The following is a 26,094-nucleotide window of genomic DNA, read 5'->3' as shown; positions in this document are numbered from 1 at the left end:
CCATTGCAGTGTAGAAGGTTGTGTGTGTGACCTACTTCCCAGCTTTTCTCAGACAATTTACATACTACATTTACACCCCAAATCACCTCCTAGCTGAGATTGAGTTTTGCAACAGTTTAAGCTAAATTTGGTCCAGCTCTTTCTCAGACAGGACTTTGAGCTCCCTGCCAGGTTCTGCAGCCTGTGGGTTGGATGCAGCTGATCCAGCCTCTCTCACATGACTCAGGTCAAGCTTAGGTAACCAACCATCTGCTTCAACAAGTCAGCAGCACAGGGGTGCAGCCTTCACTAAACAAGCTATTTCTGGCAAGCTACAGCAGCTAAAGGCTAACAAACCCCCAATTCCCTTGATATGGACAGAAGACCCTCCCTGTAGGGAAGAATGGCAGCTAGGAACAAGGCTGTCAGGATTGCCAGTCCATAGCTGTCCCAAAAAATCCCTGTATGCATGAATTATCTGAAACGTTAAACTCCTCACAAAGGCACAGAAAGGCAAAATAAAACTGAATTCTTCATGAATTTCTAGTCATCATCTATTCCCAAGACCAAATTCAACCATAAAAAATAGCAAAATTAATGTTAGATTCATAATTAACAAACTGTAATCTATACAAACAATAGATTTTATTTTCTCTCAGATTAAAATATATTCATTATCCTTAATAACACTCAGGTTAAATTAATAAGTTTAATTACAAAACAAAAAACAACAGAAAGCAGCCTTCTGGTTTTTTTTAATGTGAGACTCAAATACACTGATCAAGGAACATCTGGGTTGCACTTTATTTTAAATATTCATACCATTAAGCAGCAGAGATTTGAAAAATAGAAAAAGTAGATAATATATTTCTGTGTATTTAAAACTTTAATAATATGAAAAACTATGTTCTGTATATTCTATATTCTAAACCTTAGTGTGTAGAACTCAAAAATATATACACAGAATGTATCAATAGTTCCACAAAATAAGGAAGTGACATAATCAAGCAGTGATCATAAAACAGCTGTACTTAAATACAAAGCTGTGATACTTTCAAAATCAGAAATGGAGGATCAGTCCAGCAAGAAATAATTTAAATACTTTAAGGTGGCTCTCATTAGAATAGTTCTTAACTTTTAAATTTAAGTGCTGCAAACTGACATGAACAAAAATGAAAGATTTCTAATACTGCTAGGGAATTTTAAAAAAGCATTTTCTAGGAGATAAAGTTTAATCTTCTTCTACGAAAATATAAGTTATGAAGCAAAGTATTAGCAGATAAATCAGTTAGGATGACACTGTGTTACAAAAAAACCAAACAAGAAAAATGTCAAACTAAACATCTTTTTGTGTAAAGGGCAAATTTAAAATGAGCCTCCTCTCACAAAGGGCACAGGGTACATAAAATCTCCTTAATTTCTTGAGTTTCCTTTTAATCAATAAAATTAATGTACATTTTATATAAAGATGGAACTTTGTGAAAAACAGACATCTAAAACCAGCTGACTGAAGACAATTTACACATCTGAACCAGAAAAATAGAATAGGGAGATGGGAATTAAATTGAAACAGACAAACCTAAAATGTAGCAGAAGTAACCATAAGGTTACAGCAGCAGGCTTATGTGTATTGTCTGAATTATGTTACAACCAAAGTTACAGGAAAAAAAAGACTATTTTCAATCCTGCATAATATTTTTAAGAAGCTAAAATCTCAGGTATAATATACATGTATACAATTATATTTTTAATTAACTTATTTACAAATTTTATATAGGGACAGGCTCTTTGTACAAATTCTATTTGCACAAACTTCAGTCATACAGAGTCCTACCAAAGTGAAGCAAAGCAATGATCACATAAATAAAGGTTTACATTACTTGGGCTTTCCCATATCAGGTCTATGAACTGAAATTACAAAATATACATATTTGCCTTTTATACATATTGATTTTTACATACAAAAAATTCACTTAAGGAAAATAAGTTGTAAAGTATTAAAATGTGTAGTTTGACAGCAGAAAATCCAAGTCCTGCCATATGGTTACAGTCTGGAATTAACTGCATTTTTTCCATTATGTTACACGTTTTTAAAGTAATAAAACAGGAAACATTTGCATCCATAGTGCTGTGTATTTCACTAATACAGAAAAATTTCCTGTATTTTCATAATATCTTTACGACACAGAGGGCATTCATTAAGCAATTGAGCACATTCCTTACAGGCAACTAGGTGACCACAGGGAATGAAGACAACAGATACATCCTTATCCATACAGATTTTACAGAGCTTTTCTTCCTGCAAACGTCTTAACTTCTCTTCAGTACTGAGGTCTAAGGAAAATAGACACATAAAAACAAGTTAACATACTTACTACCATTGAATCTCTTTTTTATTTTTTTGTTCTCTTTACACACAAGGACAAGGTGTTCTTCATATGATTTAAAGGTCACACCCTTAAAAAGAACCAAGAAGAACTACAAGAGAGGAATCCTAGCTGCAACATGAAATCCTCTTTTTTTATTTCCCCTTTTTATCCCATTACATCTCCCAGGCCAATGCAAGCAGGGAGTACATCTATCTGTATTGGTAAGAGCTTGAAATACCTATAGAATTTAGGATATGCATATTTCAATCAGGAACCATTCTTTTCACAGACTTCTCTCTGACAAAATTTCCCCAAAATTTGAGCAGAAGGTGAAAGAAAGGCTCATTGCTACTGGTTAAGTCATTTGGATTTTATTTCTTTTTCTGAGTTTTCCCAATGAGAAAATGAGGATTCGACTTCCTTCCCTGTCCCCATTTTCAAAATGCCCATACTTCAAAAAGCTTAAAATCTGTAACACAGAAAGAGTCAATCTGGCACTGTACATGAGCTCTTTATTATTCCAATATGCCCCATTTGAAAATATAAAATCCAGACACCTTCCCCTGCCACTTGGGGGAAGCTCTGCACAGCCAACCACCAAAATAAGGTCCAGTTGCACTGCAAGCTCCTCTTCCCCCATAATGCCCTGTTAAAAATCTTATTAAAAAGAGTGGGTTGGTAAGATCTCAGCTTATCATGCCAACCAGATGGTCTTTGCCCTCCCTATGAATTAACCCATAGGCTTGTCTTAAATTACAGGTCTCCTGAATCAGAACTCCTGCATTTGGTCTATCTGGAGAGTGCACCACAAGAGCTTTCTGAGCATGACTTGCATGTCCCAGCAAAGGTGGAACATAAATAACTCAATAGAAACACCATTTAGATGCACACTTGTTCTTATTGGCCAAGAACAAAAATACTTCTACCCCAAGCAAAATGATATACTGTAAATAAATGCCCCCCCTCTGTGACCTTTTCACATTGAATACACCAAATACAGCAGCGTGTCCCTGGGTCTATTTCACTTTGCCACATCTATAGTTCATCTTATAACTATATTCTTGCTTTTATTTTTAAATATTATTGTCACAACAACTTTGGCTTTTTTTAGCACACACAACCTTTACCAGAAGCACACTAGTCTGTCACTGTTACACACCTGTGAGATACCAATACTACTTATTTTAGAGGTGATATTTATAAATGCTGCTACACTCAAATATTTCAACACTCTGTTTGTTCAGGTTTTGTTGGTTTTTTTTTTAATGTCCCAAACCAAATGTCTCTAAATTTAATTTACAATACTGTAAATTTATCATAGGTAAGACTGGGATCAGAGGGTAGAATAAACAGATAACATTAAAAAATATTTCACAGACTAAAGAACTGATATGAAAGTACACACAGAGGTTTTGTAACTGAATAAGCTCATCTTGCTCAACTGGGATTTCATTTGGTTCTTCATCCCTTGTATTTTCTTTTTGAGCACTTAAGTCTGCTACCAGATCCTCAACAGATGTGTGACTTTCTCCAGTCATCTGCAATCTCTTTTCCATGGTGTTCCTAATCTCAGACAAACTGAAACCCATGGCTATGGCACTTTGTACCAAAGGATTCTGTAAGAGACCATCTAAAACAAGAAATTAAAAACAAAACAAAAACACTTTAAGAACGATGAATCTGATTATCTGACAGCATTGACTACAGTACTCTAAGACACATATTTGCAAACAAATATGTAATCAAAGGAACCATATTTCCAATTTGAGAATTTTGCTAATTGTAAAGACAGCAGATTTGAGGTTTTTTTCTATCCTAGCTTTCCCAGTCTCCCCTCATCTATTTATATTATAGAAATCCTCCTAAATTTGCTATTAAAATCAACTACTTCAAAATAAATAACATGTCTTATATAACTACCATCACAAATTTTGTAGCTGAATGTTAAATGACACTCATCCAAAAAGGCACAACAGATAAGTCACATTACATCAATTTTAAATCAGTTCAGAGAAGGAAAAAATCCTCATACATGTGTTGAGAGAAACCAATAAATAATTTGAATTTATAAAACCAAAACACAGCACCAGCAACAAGCAAGCAGGTTTATCCATGGCAAGACACAACATCAATTTGAGAAACCACTTGTTGGGCCTTCCCCTTCCTTTTACTTATCAACATTGTTCAAATAGCAAAACTTTTGAATTTTTAATTTTTAAAAACAAAAACTTTTTTTTAAAAAAAAGGTTCCTTTGTTTTAACTCTCATAAATGAGCAGTATGGGAGAGATTTCTAAGCAGGTTTTGTGTAGCCACTCTTACTATCAATAGCTCCCATTCCCTGGGATAAAGCTGCTTGACTGGCCTCCTCCTACCCTTTTGACTGTTTTGTCTTTTTATTGCTTGGTATTTGTGAAAAGCATTGCAGGAATGTGTAATTCTGGAAGACATAATAAACTACTTCAGCTTGCTCAGCTTCCTGGTCCTTGCCACTGGACAGACCAACTCTTCCTGCCCATGAAGAAGGGCTGTTTCTGGTCAGTATTTAGTATTCATCCCACAGCACTACTAATTCCATACTTGATGCACACTCATTAGCTCTAAGACTTAAAATTAACCATTCCTGTCACTATACATTCAAATATGGATATTCCAAAACAGGGGGAAGCCGTTTGTTTTAAACAGATACCTTTAGGAATTATTGTCCTTTCAGCAGCTTCAGTCTAAAAGTGAAATATAAAGAAACAAAATTACAATTCTGGAGAAAGTAGAAGGAAATACATACAGTTACAAAATTAAAAAATAGCTATTTGATCTCAAGTTATTTTAGTGACTAAAACTATTTCATCTGCTCTGAACAACATGATCAGTATTTTGTATAATTTTAACCCATCTCTGCAATAACCGTATGTACACAATTCTTCGTCTACAAAAGAATTCTAAAACATTATCAGTTTTACATTTTAGTGACTATACACAAGTTTAACAATGTTCTACCAACAAGAAAAGAAAATGTATCTGCTATTATTCATCATTAACCTTAGGCTCCCAGGCTATAAAACAAATGGCACCTGTTCAGTATCCAATATCCAACGTTCCCAAGGTGCCCTGGCTGTCATCCATAACCCAGGCTAGGGAGAACTGGGAGATGGCTACACTCTGATTGACAGAGCCAAAACACACTGCAATTCTTTCACTTCCTGCCAATCAAAGTGGCAGCAGGTGGATTAAATGATAGGCATGTAATTAAAAGGTAACTTCATATAAAAATCATGTTTATTTTTTCTATTTTAACAAAACTATTAATAAGCAAGAAACTTACTGTTGAATCCCTACATCCATCTTTTAAGTGAACGTTATTTATAAATTCTATCCCCTTTTCATTCCTCACAAATCTGCACCTAAAAATAAGAATATTTAGATTTAATAGAGCTGCATTAGCAACAAAAATTTGTTACATAACTATGGAAGCTTTGACAAATTTCCTACATCATACAGATTGCCTGCTTTTAAAATCTCTAAATGTTTAGTCAACCTCTGTGATGTCACTGTAATATTTCTAAGAACACTTCAACACTTAAGCAATACTCATCTTTCCCACATTTTTGGTGAAAAAGAAAGCTTAAGAGTTGTTGGCCATGACAGCTCATTACGGATTTCTAAACGTAAAGGCTCACTCAAATGAAAAACAAACATGATGTGAAAAAGCTGGTTCCTTTAGTCTTTCACAATCCAAGCAAACAGTCACTGGTGAAACAGGTGCCTTCCATGCTTTTTTTCATTATTTTCCAGCCAGCCTTAGCCACTGGGCAGAGCTCTTCCCTAGCAGAAGATTTAGGGAATGCCATAACTCCTTGACAAGAGTTCTCCAGCTCCAGCAGTTACTTCACCTTCAGGAACAGAGAGCTGCTGTCAGACTGAACCCTGCCACTGAGGCTGATGTGCAAAACCTCAAAACAGATTTTAGACAATATTGGCAGTCTTTCTAAAAACTACTTCTGCTGCTGCTACTACTACTATTACTACTACTACTATTACTACTGTCTGAAATCCTTAATCCTTTCAAATTAGAGAGAACTATATTCTATATTCCATGCCACTAACCCACTTCTTCAGGTTTGTTTGCTCTGTGGCAGCTGTTTAGTCATTTTGTATCTTGTATAAGTTACAAACTTTTACATATACAAAGCTATTAAAATAACCATTACAATGTAGCACTTTGACAACAAGCAAAACCCCTCAGATACATATTGACAAAACCACACAATTCTTGCTGACAAAGCAAACATCAGTTAATCCAGACACATATCTTCCCTTTAATACTGCTACAAATAAGACAAAATTATTTGCATAAATCTAAACAGTATTAAACCATAATCAACCTTCTCAAGCCTTTATTAGTGTGCTCTGTCATTAAAGTGCAATATACTGTAAATAAGACTCAGACACACACAGGGGACACCTTACCCAGGAAACCATTTGGCATGTTGATCCCAAGGGTCTTCATTTTCCTTCCATTCTTGCAATCCTCCACCACAGTGGAAACACACAACATGATCACCATTACCTGAGGAAACACACAAAAATAAAGTTGCATACTTTGTGCAGGCATAATACCAAGTTTTCAACTACAATGTTACGTTAAGAAAAGAAGTATTTCTTTTACTGATTTACAATTTCAATTGAAAATAACTCCATTTTAACAGGGGACAACACACATGAGTTGAAACAAATGTTCAGGGGAGAACTGAGCTTAAAGAAACACAAAGTAAGAGAAACAAATTTCCTGAATTTTATTTTAGTAAGTAATTATACAGATAAAAAAACAAAAGCTGAAAATAATCTGTTATCATGGAGTTCAATCCAATGGTAAACAAGGTCTGAAGATGTCTGCCACAAAGAATGAGAGATGTTTACATGGCTTTTTGTGGTCCTCTATTTCCCATTAAGATCAACAGGCCCTAACCAGCAATAGCAAAACCAGCTGAGGAGAACTGCATCCTCTCTGTTCTAGCACTGTGCCTACTTGTGATCCAAGACTGCCCCAGAAACTGCTTAAATATTGTTTTTATTGAATGAGGACAGCACACATGATGTGAAACAAATGTTCAGGGGAGAACTGAGCTTAAAGAAACACAAAATAAGAGAAGCAAATTTCCTGAATTTTATTTTAGTAAGTAATTATAAAAAAACAAAAGCTGAAAATAATCTGGATTATTTTCACTTTATAATAAATAATTTATTATTATTTATTATATGAATGAGAGGAGGTATGGATAGTGTTTCCACAGAGAGTTAAATTCTTCTCAGGCCACAGGGAACAGTTTTCACAGAAGTCACCTGAAGAGCCATCAGTCTGATAAGCTGGTAGCCAGTTAGTGCAACTCCACCATACAGATCTTTTGGTACTTTCATGAACCCAAGGAGAAATCAATGAAATAGTTCCAGTGGGTACAAATATTGCCCATTTATAACCTACACCGGAATATAGCAAAGATTTTATTTATGGCCACAAGTAAAATAGACAGAATCATACCACAAAGTTCTGAGACCTACTAAGAGAGAGGTCAAGTAGGATGAGAGCAAGAAATTACCCCAGCTAATCCCCTTTTCCTTGTGACTGAGTCAGAGCAACACTTTGCCCTTGTACAGTATCTCTCAGTGTGGAATTTCAAAGGGCTTTAACGGTACTGGGCAATTCCATCTAATTTAGAAACCAATGCACAGAGAGGGTGTCTTATCCAAATCAAACACTACATGTCAAAGAGTAAAAGCTCTTCTACTGGTACCACTGTCTTCATAAAGTAGCCACCAGTGGTATTTGCTGGGTTTGGGTGTCCACATGCCATGATAATGCAAACTCCTGTTAACTAAAATGGCACAACCACCTGGATTCTGGATTGTCTTGTTCACAGGCTTTTGTACAGACCACAGGCCCATTCCTTACACCCAAGGTCTGGAGGACAGCACTTTGTTTCTTAAAAATTATTAACTCAAATAATTGTCATTGTGAAAGACATATTATAAAGGTTTTAACAGGCAAAAAACCATACTTGGTTGTTTTACTGCTAATAAATATATGATCAAGTCCACACTTTGCTAGTAAACACACTCGATACAATGTATGCAATTTTACATAAGAACTGTAAAAAGTAGATAAAAGAGTAAAGAGATTCTGGCAAATTGTTTTGTTGGACAATGCCCTTTTCTGACCCACAGATGGGGCAACTGAGAGGCATTTTAAAGACTTTTATTCCATTTTCAGTCTCATGAGAAGGGTGAGACAATACAGATGTTATAATTCATGCTATCACAATCAAAAGCCAGCTATTTCTTCTTTACAAACCTATTTCCCACATTGTTCCATATATAAATTTTTAAAACTGGGGTTTTTTTCCATAACAAGACACTTCCTCACGTACAATTTCTTTGTAAAAGATATTAGTCATTTCAGGGTCTGGCTTACCTGTGCTATAGAACCCAGCTTCTGCAAGTTGCTCCTTGTCAACAGGATATATCCAAGATAAAAACGTTTGTAAACGTTTTCCATATTTTGCCATAGAGGGATTCCTTGGGTGCTGTGCATTGTTCAGACCACTTATACCAAGGTCAGAAGAAATAGATTCACTTGAAACATTTCCTACATCCCGGCCCAGGACAAAAAGGCATTTGGGAAAATGCCTCCTGTGTTCTGACCAAGCCCTGTCACCGGGTTCCCAGTTCTTCAATTTTCCACCACAACAAAAACATGCCACTTGGTCACCAACACCTGTATAATAAAATCCAGCATTAGCTAATTCCTGTGGTGTCAGCTGGCCATTGAGGGGCCAGTTGTGAAAAGACTTTAATCTTGTTTCTTCACTGCACATAGCAGGATTTTTAGGATACAAACTATCTGACATATCCAGAACCTGCCTAGTTCTCAAAAGGTAATCTGCCTCCACATCAGAGTCATCCAGAGCACACGGGAGGGCTGAATTGCTGGTACCATTTTCAGTTCTATTCTGGTAGTTCTGGGTAACAGGATCCATGTCACTTTCCAGAAAAGCAGATTCAGTAATAAACTTGCAGTTGGGGGCAAGCTGTTTGTGTCTCTCAGCTGGAGAATCCCCAGGCACCCATCCTTCAACAGTTGTATGGCAACTGAAGCACTTCACTTTGTCACCTTCTCCAGTATAAACAAAGCCAGCTTGGGCTAGAGCCAGCACAGAAACAGGACAGTCCTGTGGAAATCCCACAAAAGTTCCCCGTCGCTCCCGTTCCTGTGCCCATTCCTGGGCCCCGTTGGTGTCCGCAGAGGCTCCCGAGCTCTGGGGGACATTACACATCATCTCTTCACAGGCAGGGCTCCCCTGCAGGGCTCCTAAACAAAGAATAGATGTTTGAATTTCCCAGACAGGAGGATGGATCATACCCATATACAACCCTGGAAAATGGCTACAATCAATTACCATCCTTTATGTATTAAAATAACAACTCCTCCTCTTCTCCCCCATTTCACCCTTGCCTGCATTACCTGCCACACAGAGGCAAACACCAAGGTATTAAAACCAAAATAACAAAAAGTTTGTAAAGAAAAGCAGAAAGATCAAGATGTCTTAGAGGCCTTTAAACATTTACCTGGAGAACACACAGGTTTATAGCTTCAAAAGTATGTTCTATTTCTTAAGAAAGATTGCAAGAATGAAATCAACAAAATACTAATAAAAGTTCTGGCCAAAATCATGCCAAAAGGCTTCTGAACCTGAAATACAAAGTTACTAAATTTAAAATACTGATCTGAGCTAGACCATAGTTGCAAGATTTTAGAGCTCAATTCTCAAACACAACTATATATTAACCTCATATGAAGGCCATCACATCCCTGCCCATTACAGGTGGGCAGACACTGGTGAAACAGTAATCAAAAAGAAAAAAGCTTTTTTACTTTTCTTATATTGCAAAGACACACCTCAATTTATATTTTAGCAAAGTATCTTGTGAAATTAACTATCAGATATTTCACTGACCAAAGTGCTGGGCATTGCTGTAAAGATCAGTGTGTTGGGGCTCCCCAGCACCAGTGCTCATGTCCAGCATTCTGCTTCCACTTTTCCACACGCTGCCTACACCCTCTAGAGAAACTCCTGGGCCTCTGCCATCACCCCAGCTTTTCCTCCCTTCCCTACCTGAAGGAATGTCATTCTTCTTAGCACTTGTCACACATTCCTACCCCTGCCTATACTTTTCCAGGGTGAGTACCAACTACCAGTTCTGCCTCATGTCCCTTTTGTGCCAGAAGGCTGCTCAGAGCACTTGGACAAGCCCCATCTTTGCTGAGGATGAAACAAAGCAACTTGGCTACAGCAGGTCTTGTGCAAGAACCACAAATTGACCGAGTCATCACCTTCATCCCAACATGGATGAAGTCAAAGCACAGTAAACATTCATCTCTTGTCCTGACAAGTGCAGTGATACTATTAACTTTAAAAGTCTTGGCTATTGCTGATACACATCTTAAAGTGGTAAATTAAATTATGAGACTGCCCAAATAAACTTCATAGAACAAAGCACTAATAGTTCAGCAATTAGCAAAAGAAAGGCATGTAAGGAAGAACAGAGTATGTACTTAACTGAACAAGTGTTCTTCTCTATTTTCTATAAGAAGCCTGAAATATATCTATTTCCAGTCTGTATAAGGTAGGCCAGCACACAAAAATACAGCTTCCTCAAAACTTGCATTAATATTGATTATACATTCTGGAACGTCAATGCAGATGTCACAATGATTACTTCTATAACACCACATTTAGCTTCTACAAAACCTTTTTCAGGTTTCAAAAAGGGGAGGAGGAAATTAAAATGCCTGTGTATTGCAGGATTGCTGCATCCTCTGCCAAGATGACAAAGATAATTAGGCTATGAGCAGGTGAAGAAAACGTGACATCAGACACCTGGCATGGCTGCTTCATATAATCATGGATCCACAACTGAGCACCAGCCTCAGTTCCTTCTGTCTGTCAGTTCATGACTAATGTAATAACACTACAAATTATACTGTGGCTTTCTGTTTTAGCAAATTCAAAAATAGCATCTGAATAAATTGCACTGACTGACCTACAAATCTGACCTATATGCTTGTTTCGACTTTGAAGGGTAAAGAAACCCAAACCAGGAATTATATTTAGTAATATGAAAGGTGCCATAAAACATGTGTTTTTATATACATACATCTATTGAAAACAATTGTTTTTTTAAAATAAAATCTTAAAAGCTTTTATGTTTATTGTTAATGTTTATTTCCTTATAAAACCTTACTTTAAAGCCTCTAGAACTGTTCCTGTAAAGATCTCAAATGACCTTAAGCATCTATCACTACTACACTGCATTCATGAAAGAATTGGTATTACTCAAAACCAGTGAGCTGCACAGTAATTTCCTTATCTGTGTGCCTGAAAGACTTTCTACAAGAACACAAACAAAACCTACCTCACATCCTTCAAAGACTCCTTCTCAAACTGTCCATTGAAAAAACCAAAACAAATGTATATGGCTTTTGCTGTATGAATAGCAGTATACCTCTATTTCTATTGTATGTATATAGAAACGAGTTCTGAAACAGTGAAAAAAAACTTCCTACTTAATTTTTTTACATTTTGTTTTTTTATTTTATGTACATTAGTTTTTTCTACAATGCCATGAATACTTCAAAAATCCTTCTGTTAACATGGTGAATAAAAAAGAAATTATGCCCTCCCCATGGTGATAATGAAAATATTTGCCACATTTGGATTCTCTGGAGTCAGTCCTCACAATCAAAACAGTATGAAAAGCATGTACCAAGAGAGCAATAAGTACTGACACAGAAGGTACAATCACAACAGATCAATTCCTTAATATGAACTAGCTGCTTTTTCAAATTATATCAACCACATAATTTAATCATGATCACTTGGAGCAGAAAGGTTCAAGTATCATTCTAAAAGCCTCATCTAACTCCTGCAATGACAGAAGCAGGGCCAGTCCCTCCCAGGAAGAGGCAAGGTTTGACAATGCTCCAGCCACACCATGAAGCCTTCCCTTCCAACAGCCCTTGAAACATGGCTGGTTTACATTTCACTGTAGTTTTATCTATGAGAAACATCTTTATCAAGCATTGAGGCAAATTCCTTGCCTGTGTAACTACTGTTTTATATAAAACATTAGTACTACCTTAAATAAAGTATCATGTTCAATTATTTTTATTTCAAACAACTTTTAAAAGCAACAACTCAAAGTGTAAAATTACAGCTAGCTTAGGAAGACTACTTCTGCACATGTTTTTTAGCAGCTGCATAACTCCAGTTAGTTGGAATAATGATCTAGAACAATATCTGGCACCATAACAGCACTCAGACAGATATTAACTGTAGCAGAAAAATGAGTGAGGGTAATTTTTTTAATAGTTTACAGCTAAGAAACATAAACTCACAAAAACCTGCCACCTAAGATGGGCACACAAGACTTTACAATATATACCAGTAGCCAACCTGAGATGAGAGTATACTCCATGCATACTGAAGTTAATGAAGCCATTTTGCATAGGTCTTAATCAACCACATGTGAATTAAAGGTAGAAGCTCCAGAAATGTTAAAGATCATCTTCACTTATAAAAGCTAGATATTTCAACTATTATTGAAGCATTATATATATTTTTATACTTGAGTAAACAAGTCAATTTTAGCCTGAAGGGCTTCCAGAAGCTAAGCCAAGCTTAATCCTGATTTTACACATCTGAAGGCTATTTGCCACAAGACACTTTCAACCTGAATTGGCAATCTATATAGCCTACTGATTATGTTTCAGAAGAAAAAGTACAGACAAAAATATATAGCAAAAATGTTAACTTATTCAAAATGCAAAATTGTACATTGTGGATCTGCAAAACAAACATGTTTAATTCAGCTTTAAAAATATTAAGAGGTATTGATTTTATGCAAAAAATACAACATGATCATATTACCTAGATTTGAAAAGCTTCAAAGGAAATGTACAAAACTCACTTTTCCCTTTTAAGTATATTTCACTAGATGTGATTATTTCCATCCTAACCCCAAACTAGACTGGCATTACAAGGAGTTATTTTTAATTCATTTACATGACTAGCACGGCAGTAACCTCCAAGTCAGAAATCTCCTTGCACAGCCTCATGTTCCTGACCAAAGGGTACATGCTAGTATTTACTGTTGGCTGAATTTTGAAATGTGAGTAGTGCACCGAGTAAATATCAAACAGAACATACTGTACCAGCTGACACACAGATTATGCATATGTCACTTCAATGAACTTCAATTTCTGCTTGCTCAGCTGCAATTAGATCAAGGAAGGTGCATGCTGCTAACTGAACACCTACTTATAAAGATTAAAATTACCACAAACATGATATATTTAAACAGTTTAAAAATTTCAGGGTATTTATATAATTATCAAGAGCCATTTAAAAAAAAAGTTCTGTTTAGATATTTTTGATTTATTTTAGAAAGAGGGTGTGTATCTACAGAATGCCTCCTGACTCAATGCCAAAGCTTACATAACCCTATCAGCTCAGCTTTATTTGTCTGTTCTTCCAACAGGTCCTGCTTAGCCTCCCATCAGGGTTTGTCATCACAGGAAATCAGTCAGCTGCTCAAGGTTCTAGTAGGCTATTATATCCTCCTAATTTTTGACTTAAGTCACAAAGACTTTCATGCTCTCCCTGTCTTCAAAATGTACATAACCAGGCCAACAGGAACATACTATTCTGAGAACTATTTACACACTGTGATTTTCTTCATGAAGAAGTCCTACGGGTATGGAATAGAGAAATAAACAAAAAAGATGACTTCATGGCTGCTAAGGGCGGAGAAAGAAAATCCTTTTGGAGAACTTCCAAGTTAAATGTCATCAGAACTTTAGCTGTATGTATGAGAGGGAAGGAGTAAATACCAGCTTCTATAGGAAAAACTGGCATGCTCTAGCCCAAGTAAGATACTGCTCTTGTGGCTAAGAAACAAAAAAAACCCCACTGAGTCAACAGGGGTTATTAAAAAGAACAGCCATCAGTAAAAAATGCCTATTAGAACCTGCAGTGCCCTGAGATGCACCTTTCCTGATGAACTGAACTATGGCTTTTAGTGCTACATCCTTGTTTCACAAATAATTTAAATTTCTAGTTGAAGAAAACCATGGAAAAAGAGGGCGTTTTTCATCAGGGAGATATTATGATAAGAAACAGCAACATGATTCATGCCACAGCAGAACTGCTGAATCTCCTGGGTTCTAAGGCAAAGCTGGAGAAGCACCGGGCAGGCACCTCCGGCCTCAGCCTCTGGCGAGGGCGTTCCCTGCCCCGCCCGTGCCGCCACCCGCAGCAGCCGCGCTGCGCTCATGGCTCAGACACGGAGCTGCTCTGGGGGAGAACAGCACCCCGATACTCAGCTGTACTGGGGGAAACAGCACCCCGATACTCAGCTGTACTGGGGGACAACAGCACCCCGATACTCACTAGCACTGGGGGACAACAGCACCCCCATACTCACTAGCACTGGGGGAGAACAGCACCCTGATGCTCACTAGCACTGGGGGACAACAGCACCCCGATACTCACTAGCACTGGGGGAGAACAGCACCCCGATACTCACTAGCACTGAGGGAGAACAGCACCCTGATATTCACTAGTACTGGGGGAGAACAGCACCCTGATATTCACTAGCACTGAGGGAGAACAGCACCCTGATATTCACTAGCACTGGGGGACAACAGCACCCCGATACTCACTAGCACTGGGGGACAACAGCACCCTGATATTCACTAGCACTGAGGGAGAACAGCACCCCAATACTCACTAGTACTGGGGGAGAACAGCACCCTGATACCTTCTGGGGTCACAGCAGGAATGCTGCGCTATTAGAATAGGAAGAATCTGCATATATACATATACATACATCCATATGTAAACTGTATTTACACACACATAGCCCTCATCATCTTGTAAACTTGGAAATCTCTCTTGGATTATCCATTATATTTTACTTTTATCCATTATAATTTACTTTTAACTTTGACTTCTAAGGAACACATTCTGGGGAACTAATTCTAATATTTTACCCAAAACAAAATATGAAAGTTGTTCCTGTTGAAAATACTCTGCTTGCCTTTTTATTTAATAAGAAACTCTTCAAATCATTGAAAGGGAAGGGCAATAATCTGCAAGACATGTGCAGCTTCATTTTACATTTGATACGATAGCAGTGACACTCAGTTCAAGCTTTGCAGCATGCCTTCTTCATCTTAACAGCCTTTCAGGCTTCACGCACAGCTATATTTTTCATGTTTAAAAATCTTGTGGTTTCTTGAGCTTGACTTTAAATCATCATGCTCAGAATATCTTGGATTAGAACTCTGTAAAAAAGACCCCATGCTATGAAAAAAAAAAGCAGCAAAGGACTGGACACTGTTAAACAAAACAATACAAAAGGTACTCACAACAGTTTTCCCTAAGGAATTAGTATCCAATCAGACCAAGTATATTAATGGACTAATCAAAGCAGATACTGATTTCATTGCTCTTTTCCACCAATCTTTAGAACAAAGTCCAATATTTACATTCCTGTTGGTAGAAAAAAAAAAGAGGTTAGAAACCTCTTTCACATAACCTTCAGCATTGTTTGTGAAGCCACAACTTCAAAGCTATGCCCAAAAAAACCATTTTAAAATTCTGTCCCTTGGACAAGTAATCCAAATTAAAACAATCTAAAGCTGAAAGAGTCTGAGGTCAGGGAAACTCTGAAATGTTGTTAGATGTTTTACCAAAACTAGTAAGGGACATAAATTGGGGATACTCCTTAACATCCAAAGAACAAAACAAAATCCTGTAATTAAAAACTAGAGGGCAGCAAAAAGGAGAAAAAATGTAAAGCAGACAGTTAAATCCCATGATCCAGACTTCTCTCTCCTAGGAAATTCTGTGTTTGATTATAAACTGGATTTCTGGAACTCTTCAGCTCCCTGCAGCTGTACCACCTATCTTGGGAGGACAGCAACAGAGAGAAGTCCTATCACAGGTACACACTGGCAGAAATGAAATCCATTTTCATACTTCTAAAACTGAGATATGAACACACATTTCCTTCTTTTCTGATAACAAATGCAAGTCTGTTTCATATCAGTGGGAGCAGTCAAAAAAACCCACACCAATCATCCTCATCATCTTTCTTTTATTTTTGCTGCTGACTGCAAAGGGCAAGGTCAGAGGAGATGAAGAACAATCATTAACTTATTCCTTTGCCCTTCTTGGCCCTTGCTGTAGGTGCCAAGCTTTTCATAACAGGAAGTACTTGGGATTCTTTAAAGGACCTCAAAGAAAACTGCAAACCAGTCAAGTAGATAGCAAAAGGAAGCAATTAAAAAAATTAAAAATATCCAGATAAAAGCTTAACCAGCCAATTCATCACACAAAAACTTGCTTTCTTAGAGACAATACTTCACTGTTCTCTGTTACGTGAGTGATTTACTTCAATGAGTAATTACATAAATCTGTACCCTACTGCTCTTTGTCCAGGTATTAGATTAAAAAAAGGTATTTGACAAAAAGGTAAAAGAGGTTTTTTCCTGCAGTTGGTTGCTTTTCCTTCAAAATTGGTCTACTGTAAGATCTTGTAGTTTCTAGATGTTCATTTAGGAAACTAAATTCTCCCAGTTAGCTACATGAAGTATTTGCATTAAAATTGCAATTTAAGAATGTAGCAGTAAAGGGATAATGAAAGTAGTGCTGCAAACACGTCTGCATTTTGCAGTAGGTACAGATTAAAAACAGTGCAAAAATTACCCAAACCAAAATGCATACTTACACCCATTTATAGGGCTTTCAGCAGGAAGACAGAAGCATCAGACAAGTAGTACAGAAGCAGAAATACACTTACTGTTAAAGAGAAATATATAAGCATATAATCAAAGACATTGTGCAAAAGAGAACTGCTTGAACTTAAATTACCACTGAAAAAAAATTACTTTGAATGAACTTGTCCCTATAGAATTCTTAATAACTGCTGTAATCGAACAAAACTGCATTTTTATTAACAAGAAGCAGTTCTAGAAAGTGATCGGCCGAATAAAAATTAAAATAATAAAAGAGTGGGCAAGGAGAGATAATATTCAAATATGTCAAAAGAACCACAGAGACCACAGAAGCGCTTATTAGCATAGAACATTTTTCATCCACTTTTGCCAAGAGCAGCACTGAAGGTTCGAGCCGGAGCACGGCTCGGGACGGGGTCTGGGCTCCGCCGGGGCAGCCCCGGCCCGGCCCGGCCCGGCCGCTCCGGCGGGCGGCGGCGCGCCCGTCCCCATGGCAACGCTTCACCGGCCGGGACCTCCCGCCCGCGCCGGCAGCGCCCGGGGGCAGCGGCGGCCGCACCGGCCCTCGGCATCCCCGGCACCGCCGTGAGGGCAGAACCGAGGGACCGAGCCCCCCGCTCCACGCGGAGAGCCCCGCCGAGCCGCCCGAAGTAGAGAAAGCCCCCATCGCGGACAGCCAGGGAACCCGGCCCGCCTCCGGGTCCCACCGCCGCCGCCCCGGTCCCGCCGCTGCCGCGGCACTCACCGAACGCATCCCATCCTGTCCGGTCCGGTCCCCGGCACCGGAGCCGCTCTCGGCAGCGCTGTCATCAGAAGATGGCGGCTCCCGGCAGGCTCAGCGCCTGGGGTGGAGCAGCGCCCCCTGCCGGGCCGGTGGGGGCACGGCGGGCGGGCTCCCGCCGGCGGAGGGCGGCGCGTGGCGGCAGCGGGAGGGAGTGCAGAGCGGCGCCTCAACCCGCGGCCCCTCAGCACCGCTCCGCGTTCCCCTCAGCCCCCGCAGCCCCTTCGGTCCCCACTGCCCCGCTTCTCATTCCACTCAGCCGCCACAACCCCCTCAGCTTCCTCGGCCCCACTCCTCAGCTCCTTCCGTTTGTCCGTCCGTTGAGTGCCTCACTTCCCAGCGCTCCCGGCTCCGTGCCGGCCTCGCCTCTCCTCCCTCAGCGCCTCCAGCAGCCCTTTCATGTCACACCAGCTTCTCCAAATGCTCATCCCAGCGCTCTCCTTGCTCTCACCTCTTGTCCCCGCAGAATTACAGATTGTTGTGATTTAAATCTGTTAAACCATAATTTTTTTGAGACTTGAATTTTCCAAATCAGACAGAAACCTCAGGCTATTTTCTTTGGTAGCTGTAGCCAAAAATCATCTAATTATTCTCATGGCTAAGACTAAGGTGGTCCTGAACATTAAAATGTCGCTTTAACCTTTTTCTGGTTTTTAAAATCTCAGGTGAGCTCATTGCTGACCCAGCACATTTAACATAGCCAGGGTACTTGGCTGTATGTTGGGGACCTGCTATCCTCAGGAAAACCCAGCGACTTGGAATAATATTCTCAAACTTTTTTGGTTTTCCCCTCATGCATGTCAACAGTAGGAACTCACTTTTTGCAGACCATATATCCCCAAAGACTTGTGGCAGATAGTGTGGACAATTTCAGGAGAAGCAGTGTAATCATACAATGTATTAGAGTGTTTGCAGATTCCAGAGCTTACACTGAAAGCCCTTTTGAGTAAGGATTGCTTTTCACTTTCTTTTCCAGCACCTACTGGGACCACAGTTTGATTCAAAGCCTGTAGTTATTACAAGTAACTATAGTATAAGGTAAGTAATGAAAGAGTGACAAACTCACTTTGATTGATCAGAAAAAACATGTAATGATTATTCAGTAATCAAAAACAATACTTAATAACTTAGGATGCAATTCCACATACCACTTGCTCTTTTTTCAGAAAAGAATGACCTGCAATCTAGAACATAATATTTAGTGATGCAGCACAGTGCTGATGCTGAGCCTATAAGAAATAAAGAGCTCTATTGCAGTACTGAGTCACATCCATCTAAACTTATTCCACATCTGTCCAAAGCCAAGATTATTTATTTAAGAATCTCTGGCACAATAAGAGGTTTGCACCTTAACACTACAATGTGAACATGAATATTTAATCCCCTAAGTCCTTGTCATACCACATTATTAATACATTCATTAGCAGTGATTTTCACAAAGGGCCTTGCTCTGTTGAGGTTTGATATTTGTCCAAATGAAGCAGATTGTTTTCAGAGGTCACAAAGTGGTTTTGCAAGTACCCCTTTTCAGGTTTTGATGTCTAAATCAAGAACTATGGTAAAAATTTAAATTGAAAAGCTCTCACCCCTGCAGGAGCTTGGATTAGATCGCCTCCCGAAAACCTTTCCATCAAAAAATATGAGATAAAAGAACTGAAAAAATCAGATCATACCAAAAGTACAGTCTCTTTGAAATTTTCTTTACACAATCATGCTAAAATTTTCAATCAGTTACAACCTGTTTGAGTCAGATAAACATAAACTGGACTTAGCACACAGTTCTTTGACACAAACTGTTTAGCCAACAATGGGTCAAGAGTCACAGAGGTTCATACGGGAAGCTGTGTTTGTTGCCATAATCCCTAAGAAATTAATGTAATTTATTTCCTACTCATCTAATTGACTTATCAAATGGACCATTAGTACCAAATTAATGAATGGAGTGAAAAAAGCTATGCAATCCAGAGCTGGGATTTCAGAAGTGCAGCAAAGAAGAAAATCAAATATGGAAAAATCACGAAATGACAACTTGACAAGGAACATTTTCTTGTGAATATGACAATAGAAAATTGAGTAACTAATAAGTAACAGATGTCTGAAGCTGTCTTTTCCTTTGAATTATATCCAGTGCTTTCAGTACCATTGGAAGAAGTGATTCAGCCATTTGATAGGAAAGCCATGCATTTCTATGCTGGTCCACAGAAAATCAAATCTAATTCTCTCTTCCAAAACAGTACAACATTCTTTTTCTTTATCCACAGCATTTACTATTACAGCACATTCTTTCTTTCTTTTTGTTGCAAGCAGGTGATAAACGTCATTCTTGTTACATTTTCATGAAGGCAGTGGAAGAGTCTGAAGGGAAGTTTGAGAAAAATAGAGGCATAATTACAGTACAGAAACAGGAAAAGCTGAAAAAAACCTGATGAGCCTTTTCAACTTCAGCAATGAAATCTTATGCAGCACAAACATTCCTATAACTCCCAAATCCATTGTTGTCAGACAATGCAATAAATTACCTTCTCATTAAAACTAAAACATCAAATAATGGCAACAGTACTGAACTTGATAATAACTTTTCCCTGTGGGAAAGTTACATCTAAACATGTAAAAACTGAATCTTCTTTTAATGACAGTATGCTGCTGCTGCTGAAACTACTTCGAAGTTCACTTCAGGGTGATGTCAAATCAGAGACAGACTGTTTACATTCTTTCACAATCCACTGAGCTAAGATAAATGCCAAATGAAGAGGAAAATGCAACTAGTGATTTATCTTAGTTCTGTTTGAACTGATTAATGCAAGAAATAATTATCTAGAACTGGGACTTTGGACTTAGCAAGCATGTGACATATGACTACATGCATGGTTTTCTATTCATAATTCCTTATGCTGGAATATTAGTTCTGGCACATAGGTACTATGTAAGTCTGATATAATATGTAGAAAAATGGCAAGCTCAAGGCAATGCTTGCCTATTCCCTGCATGTTTCCATATGTATGCCCTGACAGGAGAAAAGAGAGAGAGAGGAGCAAAGAGGAATGCTGTGGTTAACAAACATGTCCTTTTAACTGATCACTTTGTTCATTAATTATCCCCACATCCTGTTGATGGTGTCTGAGTTCTTCTATATGTGGGCAACTCAACATGACCATCCAAATCTTAGCAGAGTAAGTTTATTAAATGTTTTATATTGCTGTAGAAACTTAAAAAATATATTCTTCACATGTCAAAGGCAGATGTATTTCATTAAGGATCCTCCAACCTTGAACTCACACAAACTATCAGAAAGAGATGCAGCAGCAGAACAGAGAGCAATGGACAGAGAGCAGATAATAAAGTTGTGCCTTGCCACATGAATTCCATGGAACTGGTTAATACAGAGGAAATGAGCTGTTGGATGTTTTATTTCTTTTGCTTTTGTACATTTCCAGCTCTCCCAATGGATGTCTGTAGCATTTATTTAGAAAACCAAGAATAAATACATTTTTATAAGATCCAATTACTGCTGATATTTTTCTAGCTATGTATTTGCTGGATAATGTACTACATCCTTGAAAACCTTGTATTCACTGTTCACTTAAATAACTTCCTGCTGCTATCCAGCTGTTACCATAGTGGTGACACAGGCATTTCCTTTAATGCAGCTGGGACAAAGCCTTCAGAGTACTTCTTTATTCAGGCAGGAAGCACAGTAGGTGACTTAAGACTGTGCTGTGACATATCCTGCCTTTGCAGGCATCATTCTTCCTTCTTTTCAAAATTTGATTTTATTCCATTATTTAGAAAGGTAAATGTCAACCTGTAGAAATAACAGAAAGAAACACAAAATTGTCGTGGCTTTTAACAAGGTTCTCTGACTCGTTTATACAAATCTTAGGATGCCCAGGATGCTTTTTCTAGCACACAAAAGCCTCATGAAAAGATGAAGAATAAACTATAAAGGCTGTTATAGAGCTAAAATATAAGTCTTATTTCTTAACCTATGAATTCCTCACAATTCAACTAACATCAGGTGGTACTGAGAAACTAATTTCACTATATAAAGATGTCCACCACAAAAGCAAGGATTAGTCAAAAGTAAATATGATTTTATAGCCTGGAACAAAGACTACTCTGGGTCAAAAATATATTATTCTGAGGAGGAATTGGTACATACTTATTTTAAAAATATTTTGCTTTGCCTACATTACTTCATTAAAATGCATGACTGTCTATGTTTTAGAGCTTATATGTCATATACATAATTAATATTAATTAAGTAGAGTATATTTTATATAAATTCTACCACTAAATGTTTTGCATAGTACCATAGAAATACTGTGGATTCTTCTCAGAGCAGATTTTAAAACTGGTTCTGTCACATATATTTCTACATTGCATGTACTATTTTTTATTTTCAGCCTGTCCCAGTCCCTAACTAATATACTTCAAGAAAGAAGTGGTTTAGATTCCTTAAGTAAACTTGGCATTTAACCTGTTGGTCCTGCAATGACTTGATGGCTTTATTCTACTGCATTTCTCCATGACTGTCTCTTCCTCTTGATCATGAAGGCAAAATCTCCCATTTTTACATCCAGACCTTATGTAGCTATTCCTACATACATCCTTGCACCTAATATATTTTGCTAGATTCTTGTTTTCTGTTTCTGTGTCTGTTAGGCTTATATTCTAAATAGACTTATTGCATTTGCTTATAATACCCCCTCATGTTATTCCTCAGGCCTGCAATTCTGTGCCTCTTATCATCCACACATGTTTTAAATATATTTATTGAGTTTTTATTTTTAAAATAACCTATCATAAATAAATTAGGCATTCGTAAACTGAGTGTATCTTCTGTCACACTGCATATGGTATCCTGGAATGTGGTCTGTATCTAATTAAAAATGTAAGTATGAGAAGCAGAGACTCTGCCTCCTTTACTACTTGTGTTAGTGCAGAGTTTAGGGGCTGTAAGGGATCCCCTTGAAGAAGGTGTTGCTCATAGGGCCCAAGAACAGCAGCATCCTGCACAACATACAGCTTGTGGGAACTGGCTGAGAATGATCATTGAAACAAACACTATTCCCTCTCTCAGGCAGAGTTATGCAGATTTGCTGAAAGGCCAGCATTTCTGAGCAGAGCTATTTAGCGAGGGGAAAGCTTTACACCAAAGGCTGGCAAGGTGATTCACTTCAGCGTGGAGAACAGAGCGCAAGGCAGCGAGCACAGCAGGGCTGGTACCGAGCACAGGGGCACTGAGGCCTCACCTTGAGATTTCATTTCAATTTCCCCGTTTTCTGAAGTTCCATCGTATTTGTGAAACAATTTACAATACTAGAGGAGTAGAGGAGGAAGCATGCACAAGACTCAGAAGACTGAGACTTGAGAGGAAAGAGAAATGTCTGAAAAGACTAAAAACATGTGCTGCCCGACGAAATAAAGTATTTCAACCCTAATATCCCAATTAGCAACTGAAGGGAACACAGAACAGCTTGGGGAAACTTAATGGGGACAAGGGATATGTAATAAAATAGGCACAGGCATGAGGGGTGACACGCGGAATACGGCATCCATACAACTGTTTGCCCTAAGTGCTTGTATCGGAACGACCATTTACACGTGTCACAGCAAGTTTTATGCAAGACCTTTTTTAGCCGCTTATTCAAACGCTTTACCGTTCTGTCCACGGTACTCGGGGCTGGCGGCGCCCCACGCACGCGCGCAAGACTCGGCGACCGGAACGCACATGCGCACACGCGCCCCGCTGTACTAACGCACACGCCACACGCGGGGCGCCCCGCCCCACGCCTCTGGCGCGCACACCGCGGCTCCAACGCGCGCGCGCACGCGCGCACACACACACACACACACACACACACACACACACACCGCTACCGCAGGGCTCTAAGGCCCGCGCGCGCGCACACGCGCACACACGCACACACCCACACCGCCACACGGCTCTAACGCGCGTGCACGCGCACACGCACACCGCCACACGGCTCTAACGCGCGTGCACGCGCACACGCACCACCACACCGCTCTGACACGCACGCGCACGGCACCCTACGCCCCCGGGACTTCAGTGCGCACGCGTGGAAGGCGCCGCGCCCCGCCCCGCCCCTCCCCGCTGTTGTAACGCACACGCGCGGCCGTGGCACCGCCCCGCGGCCCCCGCGCGCAGGCGCAGTCCGCACCGCCGCCTCCCCGCACGGCGCGGCCGCGTCCCGCGGTTTCTCGCGGCCCATCCGTCCCCTCTGACCCGGCGCCGCCGCTGCTCCATCCGGGCCCTCGGCGCTGCACGGGGAAGATGGCGGCGCTGCTCCCGGCCGAGTGGATAAAGAACTGGGAGAAAGGCGGCAAGAGCGAGTTGTGAGTGCGGGCCCTCGCCGTGGGGATGGATGGGCGCTGCGGCCTGCGGGAGGGGGGCGAGGGCGCCCGGGCCTCGCCAGCCCGGGGAGGCTGGGGGGCGGCGGGGAGGACGTCGGTCAGGGCTCCGTCCTTGCTGCTGGGCGTAGGGTCGAAGCCATGGTCGGGATGAGGGCCTGGGCCGCTCTCCCGTCCGCTTCGGCCGGGTGCTGCCGCCCTCCGCCGACGCTCGGCCGCCGTAGCTGGGCTCGGCTTTCCCGGCGCCCCGAGCGCCCCCTTCCAGCCTCGGGGCCAGGTTTGTCGGGGGTCGAGCTCATCTTCAGCCGCCCCCCGTGGTAATACGGACCCTGAAGCGCTTCTGTGTCGCTGGCTCTACAGTACTGACCCTTTTGGCAGAGGCCCCAGCCCCCGTTCCCACTTTTTTACCGATTCTGATAGGACTGGCCCCGTATTCTTTGACCCAGGCAAAATACGATCAGGTAGTCACGCTTGTTCTATCCCACAAAGTAACCTTTGTGCACGGAGGGGTCCGGTTGCAACCTCTCAAATTAATCCAGGTGTACCAGAGCTTTCTGTTTTGGGCCTGTGTCTGTTTTAAGCCATTTTAATATGGCAGGTTCACTAAATGTTGTGTTTCAGGAGTACAGCTCTTCAAGGGATATTTCACTAGTTTGGTCATTTCATGTTTCTCTGGTAGTTTAAACAGGGGTGTTCTCTGCACTAACTATATGTTTTTATGTGCTCTTATTTTAATTCTTCCATGTGCTTTTGTTTTTTGTTGTAAGTAACAACAAAACTTCAAATTTTGCTGTTTTAAATATGGATGTTGCAGGAATCACTTAGAGAAACACTTCTTGATAATCGCACATTTTATTATTTTCTTTTGTTCTTGTTTTCTGAATGGTTGTGCAGATTTGCCAATGAATCTTCCTTGTGCATGAGAGAAACGGCAGTGGGTTGGAGATTAGAGAATGTAGAGAATCCTGCACAAAACACTGTTATTTCCAGAGCCACTATTTTGTAATGAAGGGCCCCCCCTTTATGGCCATGTAATTTTTGGTTTGAATTATGCTGGAACCATTATTGTGTTAATATGCAAGCTGAACACGTTGAGAGGCCCTGTGGAGTTTGCAAGAGAACAGACATTTCCTGGCTGATCACAGAATGGCAACTGCACTGTGTTGGTTGGGTTCTCAGCACTCTGAGCTTTGTAAGAGGCAGCTTACATGGCTTTTGACCATGATAAAACCTTCTAGGATTCTTCTCTCCCCTCGGAGCAGTACTTCTTAAACAGGATGGGAGGAGAGTGTTCATCTGCCATGGGACCAATAAAACAAAATGATTAGCTGGATTCCTGTATTTGTGGTACTTGTACTTCATTTGGGAGAATACTTAAATGATGTTCCAGGCATGACTTACAGAGCAGTTTGCAGATGAGGCCATATGCTTTAAAAGGAATGCAGTTGTGTCTGGATAGCAGTTGTCAGGTTTTGCAGTGGTAGCTTTATAAATTCGAGGAATATGCATGAACTTATTTTCTAGAATCTAAGGTGTATACCTGTAGACAATATTTAGAGAACTTATTAGGAAGCCAGTTTTATTGGGAGAGTCTTCAGTGCCTAACTTCTTGTTTCTTTTTCCAAAACTTCCTATCCCCTGACTAATTAGAGGAAAACAGAGCTAGGATGCTATCATTTCAGAATTTCAGAGTGAAACACATGAAATGTTTTTAAGCATTAAAGTAAAAAAGGAATAAAT

At 39.8% G+C, this 26,094-nt stretch overlaps 2 protein-coding genes and 1 long non-coding RNA gene across 15 annotated transcripts in view; 1 reads left to right on the top strand and 2 right to left on the bottom strand.

The window, feature by feature from the left end:
- Positions 1-604: 604 nt before the first annotated feature.
- Positions 605-18,096, bottom strand: XIAP (X-linked inhibitor of apoptosis). 6 transcript variants are annotated; one of them, XM_071442425.1, is made up of 9 exons: positions 17,947-18,078; positions 17,195-17,265; positions 15,831-15,954; positions 8,814-9,710; positions 6,815-6,914; positions 5,670-5,748; positions 5,037-5,070; positions 3,754-3,978; positions 605-2,313 (listed from the first exon to the last, which is right to left on the bottom strand). In XM_071442425.1, the coding sequence occupies exons 4-9, from the start codon at positions 9,676-9,678 to the stop codon at positions 2,120-2,122; spliced, it is 1,497 nt and encodes a 498-aa protein (XP_071298526.1). In that variant the 5' UTR covers positions 9,679-9,710; positions 15,831-15,954; positions 17,195-17,265; positions 17,947-18,078; the 3' UTR covers positions 605-2,119. The 6 variants fall into 6 exon arrangements, with proteins under 6 accessions (XP_071298526.1, XP_071298529.1, XP_071298528.1 ...); XM_071442428.1 differs by lacking the exon at positions 15,831-15,954 and having other exon boundaries at positions 17,947-18,079; XM_071442427.1 differs by lacking the exon at positions 17,195-17,265 and having other exon boundaries at positions 17,947-18,077.
- Positions 18,097-19,276: 1,180 nt separating this feature from the next.
- Positions 19,277-24,028, bottom strand: LOC139597286 (uncharacterized). Of its 2 annotated transcripts, XR_011681571.1 has the most exons (3): positions 23,643-24,028; positions 23,235-23,301; positions 19,277-21,784 (listed from the first exon to the last, which is right to left on the bottom strand). It is a non-coding gene; the product is annotated as an uncharacterized lncRNA (long non-coding RNA). The 2 variants fall into 2 exon arrangements; XR_011681570.1 differs by having other exon boundaries at positions 23,235-24,028.
- Positions 24,029-24,147: 119 nt separating this feature from the next.
- The window catches only part of THOC2 (THO complex subunit 2), a 49,565-nt gene continuing 47,618 nt past the window's right edge, over positions 24,148-26,094 (top strand). For 3 of the 7 annotated variants that reach the window (XR_011681568.1, XR_011681569.1, XR_011681567.1), the window contains exon 1: positions 24,148-24,339. Coding sequence is in view for 4 of the 7 variants with exons in the window: in XM_071442412.1 (XP_071298513.1) it covers positions 24,278-24,339 (62 nt within the window). In the remaining 3 variants the exon portion in view is untranslated. The remainder of the gene's footprint in view (positions 24,340-26,094) is intronic. The other 4 variants (XM_071442412.1, XM_071442411.1, XM_071442415.1 and 1 more) reach the window with 2 other exon arrangements.

This window comes from Agelaius tricolor, unplaced genomic scaffold (genome assembly GCF_023055355.1).
Source record: "Agelaius tricolor isolate 1412-34295 unplaced genomic scaffold, bAgeTri1.0.p SCAF_17, whole genome shotgun sequence".
NCBI lineage: Eukaryota > Metazoa > Chordata > Aves > Passeriformes > Icteridae > Agelaius > Agelaius tricolor.
This window is presented reverse-complemented; position numbering and strand designations above follow the sequence as displayed.

What these genes read in the sequence shown, in the direction of transcription:
- XIAP (XM_071442423.1), bottom strand. Translation starts at nt 9,765, where the DNA reads ATGGGTATGATCCATCCTCCTGTCTGGGAAATTCAAACATCTATTCTT. An exon ending in AGCTGGGTTCTATAGCACAG is followed by an intron (nt 6,915 to 8,813) that starts GTAAGCCAGACC and finishes GTGTTTCCTCAG; the next exon opens with GTAATGGTGATCATGTTGTG. An exon ending in AAGGACAATAATTCCTAAAG is followed by an intron (nt 3,979 to 5,036) that starts GTATCTGTTTAA and finishes TTCTTGTTTTAG; the next exon opens with ATGGTCTCTTACAGAATCCT.